Here is a 13,690-nt window from a genome sequence, read left to right as displayed (position 1 = left end):
CGTACAGGGGTGTCAGGAGCGAGCCGGAGTGTCAGGTAATGACGCTACCGGTCAGACACTGCCCTGTTAGGAGCTGCGGTGAGTGGCGCCACAACACCGCTTCTCATGCTCTACGGACTCACTGAAAAGTGACGCCCGTTCAAAGGTTCGCACCGATTAAGCTAAACATATACAATATGCATTTCAAATGTATATTGTATATGTTTAGCTTAATCGGTGCGAACCTTTGAACGGGCGTCACTTTTCAGTGAGTCCGTAGAGCATGAGAAGCGGTGTTGTGGCGCCACTCACCGCAGCTCCTAACAGGGCAGTGTCTGACCGGTAGCGTCATTACCTGACACTCCGGCTCGCTCCTGACACCCCTGTACGGCAAGCAGCGGCGGCGGGTTCTATCTCAAACAGCCGGGGACTCCAGCGCTGACTCGGTAGCCGGCATTTGGATTGGGCTGCCGCAGTTGAACCCAGCCGACGTCAGAGGAACACATGCACGTTGCCTTCTACTACTGGCTCCGAGCTGTATTCCCTGACTTAACTTACGTGAAGCACTTGCCTGATTAGTACCTGTCCTGTCACCACTGTATATGGGATAAAATATTTAATTCCCTGATATATACTGTATCTGTGGGACTCTAACAGGACTAATTAACACACCTGTGTATTATTTGACAAATCGCACCCATTTCATTAATAAACATAGAGGACGGTTGATCAGAGGGGATCACTGTGTGAGGATCTAGTATCCTTTTAACTACACTGTCCGTGTCCTACATGTTTCATTTTTAGTCTATATTTCGCAACATTTTATCAGCTACTCCTATTAAAAGTTACTTTTTAAGTGTGATTGTTTTTTTCTCTCTCAGTGCACCACTCCAGTGACATTCTTCTCTTCTCCAAACAAATATTGCCACAGAAGTTTACCTTACCCTTAGAGAGTGCAATACCAATTCATATAAAGTAAATACTGCTAGTGCATGCATGATGTACCAGATTAATAAAGGCAATGCACTGTTGAAAATACACCATTGCCCCACGAGTTGGGCCCACCGGAGGTTTTCCCTGTATCCTTGTGGGCCAGTCCAACCCATTTCTCATTAGGCTCCATGTCGTTGGTATGGTGCTTGCTAGTGCTGGCACGTCGCGGAACGTATGTGCAGAACTTATTTTCAGTCTTTCATGCATGGGCAGTCTAAAGTAAATGGTGGACGCGTCCAACTCTGCTTTAGCCCCAGTATGAGGTGTATCCATCAGCCAAAGGTAGTTGCTAAATCCTAGTCGGCTACAGGACCTTTCACACCCAGGGAGACGAGCAAGGCCGGAGGGCTTGCTCCTTCACTTTCCACGCCACCACTGGGTGCCTTTAGTAACCAGGTGGCGAGCAAAGCAAGCCCTCGAGGGTCCGTTTGGGTCCCTTGTTCCAACCTTGCTCCTCCCATCTCCACCTCCACCTCCCTTGTCATGTGACATGTCCTTTAGCCCACTTGAATTTAGACCTAACCATCAGCCAAATGGGTTTACCAGCATGTCCCAAGAATCTGATCAGTTCCTGTTAAGCATTTTCTAGCACTCTCTATGTTAGTCAATAGCAACAAGCAAATGTTCTTGCCAGTTCCTCACCTAGCCAAGCAGGTACCGAAACGGAACCGTAAATAACATAAACATGCGCTGATAACGCTTTTGTTTTTATTTCCTCGTCTATTGTCTCCCCCTGCCAGTGGTCTGAGGAAGCCTGCGCGGCCCATCTTACCCAACGGGACGGTTACCAGGCCTCCACACAAGGACAATTAAAAGATCAGCTGTACCAAGAGATCATTCATTTCTTTGACAAAGGCAAGGTAATAAGTGAATACGCTCCTCATCAACTTCCTTGGTCTTCCTTCCAGTATTTTAAATCCGTACTAGGAAACTTGTTGTTGTAGTTTTACAACGCTTTTTTGGTACTTGTGTATTATCACGGCGCCCACTACGCCGTTTGCGTAGAGGGCTATTCACGGTAGTGAAATCGCATTGCATCGCATGCCATATTGTATGGCATGCGACGCGATTTTCCTATCTAATGTATTCACTGCTCTGTGTCAGTGAATCCATTAAAAAGATAGGGTGCGATAAAAAATCGCATCGCATGCCTTTATTGTATGGCATGCAATGCGATGGTGTGCGATTAAAAAATGGCATCGCATTGGTATGGCGTGCGATGAGATATCGGTTCTGATGGAACCTATAATAATGCCAGTTAATGTCCTATACCATTAAATGACATATCATGTAATTTTTTTGCCCCCCCCCCCCCACTATCCACGTCATCCCGAAGCGTGGCGAGGGGCGGCGGTACGCGTCCAACCGACCTTTTCATACCCCCACTATCCACGTCGGCGTGGAGTTGATAATATATAGTGTGGCGAGCCACCGAGCCCGAAGCGTGGCGAGCGCAGCGCGTAATACATGTAACATAATACGCGTCCCCTCGCGGAGCTTGCTGCGCTCGCAACTTTTTGGGCTTGGTGGCTCGCTGAGCTCGCCACACTTTATAAAGTCAACTCCACGCCAACGTGGATAATGGGGGTATCAAAAGGTTGGTCGGACGCGTACCGCCAACACTAGCGGGGCTCGCTGCGCTTGCCACGCTTCAGGATCACGTCGACACTGGGGGGGGGGGGGCTTAAAAAAATGACATATGTAATTTAATGCTATAGCACATTAAATGCCATTATAAGCGTCAAAATCGCATCGCATGCCATACCATAACGGCATGCGATTTCACTACGTTTGCGTACGTAGTAAAATCCAGCGCCATGCTAATACACAAGTAATGCTTTTCTTTTCTTTTTGATTGCCTGCATAAAATTCTACCAAGTCCCTAAACCAATAAAATATGCAATGCTAGATTTTCATGTGAACGAGGGTAAGTGATGCAGTTATTTATTTTTTTCATTGGAAATGGTTTCTATATTCCTGTAATCCATGTAAAGCTGTCAGTGTACTCTACATGAAACGACGGCTGGATCGACTCAGCGAGTGTGGTAACACCCTGGCTCCCTTCTGACTAAAAGCAATTATCATGAATACCGAAATAGCTAGAAGTTGTACAAATGTGACTGGAGTAATCAATTGCGCCGGATTTAAAATGCAAATTGAATCATTGTCCATACCGAAAGGAGAAATGCAAATTCATAAGCTAATGAAATCTTTAAAATGTGCCAGTAAAAGTTTAACCATTAGCAAACATTAAAGTATATTTAATGCAACATGGAATTGATGATTTATATTGTACCCAGCCAGGACGGTAATTCTCTTGGTCTGAGGCAATATTCATGGTTGTGCAGGCTGCCTATCAAGCAGTAATAGCACTGAGGCAATTTTTCCTTACAGGAATACTGTTGATATAATTGATCACCCACCCCCCATACTTAAATGGACATAGAGAGGTGTTGCATTAAATAAAAATGAGGTATATCATTATTTTCTCCTCAGGTTATACTTCATTCCACAATTATTCAATAACTTGGTAACATGGGGAGATGTAGCAAAAGCGTGTCAGCTTCTGTGCGTTTACAGGCTGAGTTTGAAAATGACACGAGTTGATTTTCTGGTACTTTGGGGCCTATGTACTAATCCTTGGAAGGAGTGGACAGAGATTAGGTACCAACCAATCAGTTCCAATCAATTTTCAAACACAGCCTGCAACATGGCAGTTCGGACCCGGGCTTGTAATATCTCCATTTACTTTATTTCTCACCAAGTGTTAGTACATAGACCCCTTTTATCTCTCTCCATAAAGATAGTCTATTAATTCACTAGTGACTTTGTACGGTGACTTCACTTAGGCGTGTTGTACATAGTGCAGCCTAATGGGGCAGAACACAAAATGGCTTCCTGGGCCACCCCTTTCAGTTGGGTGGAGACCACTCGCATAATGATTATTTCTAGCTTAACTGTAGAAATATACTAACTGTATATATTTCAGCCGTCCTGGGCGTTTGGTTCGTGTTGGGCAGTGGTTTGAGTCCTGACGTATGACCAGGGCCGGTGCTAGGGTGTTCGGCGCCCTCCTGCAAACTATAAATTTGCGCCCTCCCAAACTACACCACACCGGTAGCACAATCTTATTCACATTAGACACCACAGTTCCCCTTCACTACACAATAGTGCCCTTTACACATATGCCTACAGTAGTAGTGTCCCTTATACACAAAAAAAAATCCCAGTCGTAGTGTCGCTTATGTACATAATACCCACAGTAGTAGTGTCGCTTATACACATAATGCCTCAATAGTAGCACAAATTATACACATTATAATGCCTGCAATAGCAGCGTCCCTTACACACATAATGCCCACAGTAGTAGCGCCCCTTATAAACATAATGATGCCTGCAGTAGTAGCACCTAATACCCCTACTAGTAGCTCCCGTTATGCACATAAAGCTTGCAGCAGTAGCTCCTCTTACACATAATGCCCACAGTTGCAGCGCCACTTAGAAACACCAGCACCACTTACATATATATATATATTGCCCACAGTAGTAGCACCACTTATACACAGAATGCCAGCAGTAGCAGCAGTGATGCATACACATATACTGCACCCAGTAGCAGTGCAGCTTACACTCATAATGGCTGCATAAGTTGAGTCCCTTACACATAATGCCCACACCAGTAGCACCCCTTATACACATAATTCCCATAGTAGTTGTGCCCCTTATAAACATAATGCTCTCAGTAGTAGCACCCCTTATACACATAATGGGCCTGATTCTGGTTCATTAGCAAAAGAAAACTCTCTCTACAATGGACAATACCATGGGGGTCATTCTGGTTGATTCGCAAGACTGCAAATTGGGCGAATGCAGGGCTGCCCGCAACCCCTCACAGTGTGTGTTCCCATGCACAGGCTGCGAATGGGTGTTTAACATAACATCCATTTGCATGCAGCGGGGAACACCCACATCTTTCGATGGTCGCCAACCTCTGAAAGATGTGGAAGGTGCACGCTTATAAAAGTGACTTTGAAGTCACTTACATATGCGTGGGATGAAATGGGCAGGCAGCTGGCATTCAGTGATGTCAGCTGCCCGCGCCCTCGCACCTGTGTCACGGCCTCGTTAGCATGAGAACGCCCAGCGTTTTCATGGGAATGCCCATGAAATGCTCCTGAAACATATGCTAATGGGGCTGCCCGGTGCCCGCCCCGCCCGCCCCCCCCCCCCCCCCCCCCCCCCCCCGCCGCTGGCTGTCCTGGGTGCGTGCACATGTACAGAAATGCGTCTGCACATGCGCAGATGCACACCATTGGTCTTCATGTACCCACGGGGGATTCAAATCAATGTGAATAACCCCGCCATGTGCACTGCAGGTGGGGCAGATGTAACATGTGCAGAGAGTTAGATTTGGGTGGGGTTTGTACTTCAGACTGATATCTATATTGCAGCCAGTATCTACCCTGCACAGAAACAAAATAACTCACCCAAATCTAACTCTATCTGCACATGTAACATCTGCCCCACCTGCAGTGCAGCATGGTTTTGTCCATTAAAAAGAGAATTTGCTTTTGCGAATGAACCAGAATCAGACCCAATATCCACAGGAGAAGCACTGCTTACCCACAATGCCCCCAGTAGCAGCAGTGCCACTAACACACATAATGCCCCCAGTAGCAGCAGTGCCACTAACACACATAATGCCCCCAGTAGCAGCAGTGCCACTTACACACATAATGCCCACAGTAGCAGCACTATTTAAACACATAATGCCTGCTATAGCGGCAGTGTTTAAACGCATAATGCCCATAGTAGCAGCACCAATTACACACATAATGCCATAATAGCAGCACCATAATGTCTGTAGTAGCAGCGCCGCGTACACAAATAATGCCCTCAGTAGCAACACCGTTTACAAGCATAATGCCCTCAGAAGCAGGGCAATTAACACAATTTGCCCGCATAATGCGCTAAGTAGCAGCTCTCTTTTCAAACATTATGCCCATAGTAGCCTATTCTATACGCACAGGGGAGCGATTTTTAAAGACTCTGCATAAGTAATTATGCGCGAGCAAAGCCCCAGTGTGCGAGTGGGCACGGCAAACTGATTATTCGCCGGCCACTCACACACGGCAGTGTGGGCGGGGGCCGTGGGCCATCGTCGTGCCCATGGGAACGCCCAGCATTTCATGGGCGTTCCCATGGAAATTCAAACATGACACGGGTGCAGTGGGCAGGCAGCAGATGTCAGTCAATGTCAGCTGCCCACCCACGGCGCTTGCAGATGTAAGACACCAGAGAGGTGTCTTACAGCTTTGAGCACTTGCAAAATCAATCGATGGTCGTCGACCATTGAATGATTTTGACCCCGCACACAAGGCTGTGAATAGATGTTTATGCTAAACATCCATTCGCATGCATGCGTGGAAATCAGCGTGCGAGGGTGGGCAGATGTTCGTGCAGGTGCCGGACGGCGTTTAGAGAGCCCGCAAAGCTGCATATTTCGCAGCTTTGTGGGTCCAACCAGAATCAGGCCCAATGTTCCTAGTAGCTACACCACTTCTACAAACAATGTCCCACACCACAACATACACACACACACAACATACACACACAACACACACTCATTCTCTCGCTGATTGTCTCCACTTACTTAATGAAGCTTTGCTGCCACTGTAGTCTGTGATACACAGGAAACACTCTCCCGTGTAGCTCCGCCCATTTTCCACGTAGCTCCGCCCCTTTTTCGGGAGCCGCGGCGCTGACTTTCACTTTCTATTTAGTTGAAAAGAACTAGTGGAAGCCGGTTTCCTAGCTGCCGGCGCTGCTGCCCTGCCTGTCCTATGCTTTGACAGGCAGCGGCAGCCGGCAAGAACTGAAGCAGGGCAGAAATCAGCGGGGATGCAGGCAGGGGAAGAGCGCCTCTTTAGCCTGGCGCCTCCCTGCTTTGCATCCTTCGCTGAGCGGGTAGCGCCGGCCCTGCGTATGACTGAAGTTGCAGATATGTGATGTGCACACACACAGGAAGTTCTCCTGGGCATTCAATGGTCTCTGTTGGTGCCAGTGCTCTGTGATATGCAAAGTGCCCTCTGCGACACAGGACAGTGAAGATAGATCGCCACACTACCGCCAGCGGAACACAGAGTATAGCTGGTCAAGTCAAGTTTTTACATTGCTTTCTCTTTAGAGCAGTACTAATTTTGATTGAATGTTGGCACTGATACATGTCATTATTTTACATGTCATTATTTTACATGTCAGCAACATTTTTAGACCTTGAAAATGATTGCCACTTTAAAAAAAAAAGTCCACACCCCTGGCGAACTCTGACGCTATTACATATGCCCCCAGTGTCATAACTACTGAGGGTGCAAGGGTGCAGCTGCTATGAGGCCCGTGCTGTCTCTAGGGCCCCCTACGTCCAGCCCAGCACACTGCCTAAGCCACCTGTCAGCTGAGACCCGCAAGAAGGGCAGTGCCACAACCCGACATGCTCACCCGCTACTGCAGCAAGTATAGCTGGCCCCACAGATGCCCCGCCCACTAGTTTCTTGCTCCAAACTTCACTGCCACCTCTCCAAACACAGTGTGCTCCTCCTGCATGGCTCCTCCTATCTCCTGGCTCCTTGCTATGGGGCCCACAATGGTGTATGCCCCGATGGGTTCCATAGCATTTTTATTTATGCTTTGCCATTTTTTCTCTTTCTCCTGTTAGTCTTTACCATCTGCCTTTGTTTTCCCAGTAATATAATGGCGTTTGAGTAAATGATTGCTGTAGGGATGTCACTCACAAGACATCAGCCCGGATAGTATGTCCTAGAGTGGCATGCCGGGAGTAATTCCTACCAGCATTGGAATAAAGCCCTAATCTTCCCTTCTATGGGTTTCGCTTTCATAGCCTTGTATTTAGTTCATTGCAGCAGCCTAACCTTTACTGCCGGATATGCTTTATATTCATTTATTTTATTGTCTTTTTGCAGCAGCAAAGCAATTTTAATAAAGCCCTTTAATCCAAGGACTTTGTAGAATATTATTAAGCTCCTGTGTCGCAGCAGCGGACCAGAAATACTTGCTAGTATAAAGTTCTGTGCTAGAACTATTAACTCCTTGCAGCACGGCTTGCAATCCTGAGCTGGTTAAAATTTAGTATTTTGGGGCAGATGTAATCAGCCTGGAGAAGTGATAAAGTGCAAGGTGATAACTTGGCCGCCAATCAGATCCGTACTGTTGTTTTTCAAACCCAGCCTGTAACTTGACAGTTGATAACACACCAGCCAATCGACTTCTAACTGTCCTTTTTTCAAACACAGCTAATTGGTTGGTGCTTTATCACTTTTTGCTTTATCACTTCACCAGGCTTAAAACATTTGCCCCTTTGTATCTGAGTGTCTTAAATTGGCAACTAAAGTACTATTGTAAAAAGTATCCTACAGTACTGTATATAATAAAAACCTAACGCTGCGCCGGCAGCCCCAAGATGGCGCACAGCTCTGCATCCCTTGTATTGCGTGCTCACAATTGTGGAGCAAGCACAATTTGATAACACACTTTATTTCAGGCCCAAGGTGCACTCACAGCCTTGGCACTACGGCGAGGACGATTTTGTAAGCTGAACCAGTATTCATAATATTGTAAACAATATTTGATTTCATTGTGTTTAGTTTATTGTATACAGTAGCGCTATTGCCTTGTATGCACCTTTGTACAAGGACTTCTGCAGAAACCGCTTAAATCTATCGTTTGGTTCCTGTAACTCGGGCAAAGAGTACAGTCCAAGACCACAAGTAGCAGACACTGGAATCAATGTCTTTGTTGTATGATCAATGCACTTACCCGCTCAGCTGCTCCTTAACCTTCCAGAAGATCAAATGTATTTATATGAAATGAAACTTCCCCTCTGCATATTGATTTTTCTAAAGGACCATCTGTCTCGAAAGAATTAATGGGAAATATTATATTATTAGTTTGCATTAAGTTTTTCACAAGTAAAAATTAATTGAGCTATAACAAAAACTAGCTGTAATACCCGTCATTGCCTGGCATTTTTTAAATATTTTTTTTCTCTCTTTCTTCATCCAACTCTCTCCAACTCCCCCTGTCTCACTCTCTACCCTCCTTTTGCTCTTCCCATCCGCCAACACATTCTCCCCACCTCCCCTTACTCTCCACTGTGCATCTCTGACTCAGGTGGGAGGGGCCAGAGTTCGGACCAATTGCCGTCACATTCCAAAGTGATATAGTGAATATTAATATTTGCAGAGGCAAACTGAGGTGACCCCCTAATAAGTCAGGGTCCAAAATACTAGTGTGTGTGTGTGTGTGTTTATGTTTACACAGTGGCAGCACCGGGGTCGATGACACCTGGTGAAGCTAATAGTTCCCCATGCATGCACAAGGGGTGTGGTTTAGTGGACAGGGGGTGCCGTGTGGCATAGCTTAAGTTCTTTTTTTGTATCACTAAGGGGTTTGGACATCACCTGGAGATGTTGGGCAGCTGTGCTGCTGGCCTCTTCTCAGTGGCAGTAGCCAGTCACACTGCAGCACCTATGACCTGTCACTGCAGAGGAGACAGACATTTGGAAACACCCCTCCCCCCAATGGGATGTGTGCATGCAGGGCCGGACTGGAACTGAATATAGGCCCTGGCATTTAAAGTACACAGGCCCACCTCGGCTCCAAAAAGGGGGTGTGGCCACTCAAAAGGGGGCATGTCCTTGAGTGTACTGCATAGCATACCGTCTTTCCCCGATAATTAGCCCTACCCCGATAATAAGCCCTACCCCAGATTTTGGACGCTGGTCCAAAATAAGCCCTCCCCCGAAAATAAGACCTACCATTTTCCCCATGTAAATGTGTGTACACCTAATGTGTAGCCTCCGCTCGGCCCCCGCTGACTCCCGCTGACCCCCGCTGACCCCCGCTCACTTACCAGCAGCACCGCAGCTCCCGTTCCCAGGGATGCATTGCGGTAGGCGCGGCGTGACGTCACGCCGCGCACATCGCGCCGCGCACATCACGCGGCTGACTGACTGACTGGCTGGCTGGCTGGCTGGCTGCTGCTCACCACACCACGCCATCAACGAACTTCAAAAAAACAGGTGGGGGCATGTAAAATACCGGCACAAATTGTGGGGCATTTCATAAAGGCAGTGGGGAATTTCTTAAAGGCGCAGGGGGGCACATTAAATTGTGGGGCATTTCATAAGGTCTAGGTCAAGGTCTATTAAAATAAGCCCTCCCCCGAAAATAAGACCTATGGTCTTTTTTGAGGGAAAAAAAAAAATAAGACAGTGTCTTATTATCGGGGAAAGACGGTAGTTGACGTTTCAGGACTATCTCAGTCCTTTTATCAAGACAAGCATGTCTAAAGAGTGAATAAATACATTATACTGTATGGTGCAAAATAATTCTTTATATTTTTTATTAACAAAATGGTACTCTTTACCTAGAAGGGCGCCCACGATTTTGATCGTGGGCATCGTAAGGAAAAAAAATCGTGTCGGTCGCATCGCATGCGACCAAAAAATCGCATGCGATGCGACCGACGCGATGACCGCGATTTCCCATAGGGAACAATGTTAAATGTCAAAATTGACCCGTTTTGCCATAGGGAACAATGTTAAATGGCCCAATTGACCCGATTTTCCATAGGGAACAATGTTAAATGGCCCACAGAGGCCAAATAGGCACCCTGAAGTGTGAAATGGCCCCCCCAATTGTTAACGCCACCCCACGATCAACGTCAACCCGAAGCGTGGCGAGCCCGCGAGGGGCGGCGGTACGCGTCCTACGACCTTTTCATTCCCCCACTATCCACGTCAGCGTGGAGTTGAGAATAGAAAGTGTGGCGAGCGCAGCGAGCCACCGAAGCGTGGCGAGCGGACGCGGACAGCTGTGAAGCCCGCGAGGGGACGCGTATACCTGTGAAGGTGTCCGTGTCCCCTCGCGGGCCTTGCTGCACTCGCCACGCTTCGGGCTCGGTGGCTCGCTACGCTCGCCACACTTTCTATTCTCAACTCCACACCGACGTGGATAGTGGGGGTATGAAAAGGTCGTAGGACGCGTACCGCCGCCCCTCGCGGGCTCGCCACGCTTCGGGTTGACGTTGATCGTGGGGTGGCGTTAACAATTGGGGGGGCCATTTCACACTTCAGGGTGCCTATTTGGCCTCTGTGGGCCATTTAACATTGTTCCCTATGGAAAATCGGGTCAATTGGGACATTTAACATTGTTTCCTATGGGAAATCGCGGTCATCGCGTCGGTCGCATCGCATGCGATTTTTTAGTACATGCGATGACCGCGATGGGCGCCCTTCTAGGTAAAGAGTACCAACAAAATACATACATTTTTAAGCTCGGTGAAGTGATAAAGTGTCTGTTTTTTTATCACCGGCCAATCAGCTCCTACCTGTCATTTTTCAAACCAAGCCTTTATTGTCACAGTTGGGAGCTGATTGGCTGGTGATAAAAACCAGACACTTTATCACTTCACCGAGCTTAATAAATCTGCCCCTGAGTGCCATGTAGCTCCGCCCCCACTGCTTCGACTCCGCTTCCTTTGCACTGCAGCTGTATTTAGTGGCCGGGGGACAGGAGTGACATGGACCCGGCTCTGGTATGGTTAGATGCCTGCGTTGATATGTCCATCCGTCCTCCTGGGCAGCATTGTGCATAGCGGGTCAAGTTGCATGGCCTCGACGTGACGTCATTACGCAATCACGTCTCACGCACATCTCCGCCCTCTGTGCACAGTGCCGCCGGAAATAAATTTTGAATGAGTGGACAATCCAGGCCCGCAGCCCATGCAGCCATCGGCCCTTCTGGCATGTATGTATATAGGGGCCAGATGTACTTAGCTTGAAAAGTGATAAAAAGAAAAGAACAGTGATGTCGCACCAGCCAATCAGCTCACAACAGCCATGTTACAGGCCGTTCGAAAAATAACAGGAGCTGATTGGTTGGTGCTTTATCACTCTCAATTTTACCACTTTTCAAAGATTAGTGCATATATATATAAATATATATGTGTATAGATTGATTTTATTTTCATGTATTCGTATGGTGAGCAGGTATTTAGCAGCACTGCCTTACGGAACGGCCTACAAAATGGCCACCTCTCTCTCTCTGCTGGTGTGTGCAGAAAACCCGCACACTTTAAAATTCATCATCTTATTCTGTGGTGAAATGTCTATTTCGGAGGCTGACCCAGCAGACCCGCTCTGACTATCTATCACAGGGACAGTTCTTCCATTAATGGAAAGGTTCGTGACAAAGGGCCTGCGCTTGATAAAGAACTGAGCATTATGTAATAGAGATGGAAATCATACCCGGATATGCTCCGTAATGACATAGTACAAGCGCAATCTATCAAACCGCTTGTCGGCGGGGAGAAGATCACGTGCCGGGCTGGTAATTCACTTTTATTTTTTATTTTTTTCCTGGAACAGCAGAACAATTTGTTTTCCTCACATCTGTTTATTTTACACAACCACAAGATGCGTAGCCGTTCGTGCCACCCGTTTTAATCTCTCTGTATTTGCCCTGACATTTGGCATATTCCCTGCTTTGGAGGATGTGGCAGTCCTTAGGGTCTGTGATCATACTGGCACAGATAGCAGTAGTGGCAGGCACATTACAGGGAATGAGTGATTGATTGCTACAATCCCCTCAGGCAATAAAACAGAATTTACAACTCTCTGTGAAGCACGCAGGTTACCCCGGCGACTTGACATTTTGACTGTTCTCATTACATAACATCCACCTGAAAAGTAAATGTACAGATTTATATATCTATTGAAGCTTCCGTGAGATGATGTGCCGTCGCCGCAGCCTTTCGTCCTCCCACGCATGTATCGTGTGTCTATATCGCTCCTTTTTTATTAAGGCAGGAATAGGGAAAGCTGGATCCCTTAGCATTTTTTTTTTTTTTTAGGGAGATTAAGCACCCGATCATACATCAAAACCAGCAGCGTGTTCTCCAAATAGTTCAGGGAAGGGTGACTCACTGTATTACCTGTGTAGCTGCTCTCTAATGGTGCCTACAAGCTGTGTGTTTTTAAAATGATATGCATGGTAACGATATCTATGACAATATTATTGTGCATTGTCTGTTCAAACGGTGGTACTCCAGCTGTTGTGAAACTACACATCCCAGCATGCCTTGCCATAGTTTTAGAATTCCCTAATAGCAAAATTGTGGCAAGGCATGATGGGACTTGTAGTTTCCCAACAGCTGGAGGGCCATAGTTTTGACATGCCTGGTCTAGTGTGCACGCACTGTATTAGTAATGATGCGCACTCCCAGCGGCTGGTATGCACTAAAACCTACACGCCAGGTCACCGCTGCCGGGGGTATTCCCAGCAAGAGCTGCCGATACCCCATAGAAGCTTATGGGCTGCTTTACCCGGCCCGTACTGCCCGCACCGCTCCTGATGTCCAGGCTGTGCTGCCTGGACCAGTGACCTCCTCCCTCGCTCTGTAAGTCCCCTTCCAGTTGCGGGAAGGAGGAGGAGGAGCTGGAGGAGTCCATGCAGCAAGTAGCCAGGCACAGGAGTAGGGGCAGAGCTGCCGAGGATCCGCTGACCAGACACAGGTTGCTTCGCAAGGGCAACTTTAAATGCAAGAGCTGTCCTTTTTGATAATAATCGCATATCTTAGTGCATATGCGGTTATTATGAATGCGGTAGCCGGCGATGTGGGGGCGGCAGATGTTAATGC

The 13,690-nt window shown here is 47.4% G+C and overlaps 1 protein-coding gene across 1 annotated transcript in view; it reads left to right on the top strand.

The window, feature by feature from the left end:
- DOCK1 (dedicator of cytokinesis 1) overlaps positions 1-13,690 on the top strand; it is a 342,756-nt gene that overhangs the window by 273,545 nt on the left and 55,521 nt on the right. Inside the window, exon 38 of the mRNA XM_083149518.1 lies at positions 1,713-1,832. Within this exon, the coding sequence (XP_083005644.1) occupies positions 1,713-1,832 (120 nt within the window). The remainder of the gene's footprint in view (positions 1-1,712; positions 1,833-13,690) is intronic.

The sequence above is a fragment of the Crinia signifera genome, chromosome 6 (genome assembly GCF_055691185.1).
Source record: "Crinia signifera chromosome 6, ASM5569118v1, whole genome shotgun sequence".
NCBI lineage: Eukaryota > Metazoa > Chordata > Amphibia > Anura > Myobatrachidae > Crinia > Crinia signifera.
This window is presented reverse-complemented; position numbering and strand designations above follow the sequence as displayed.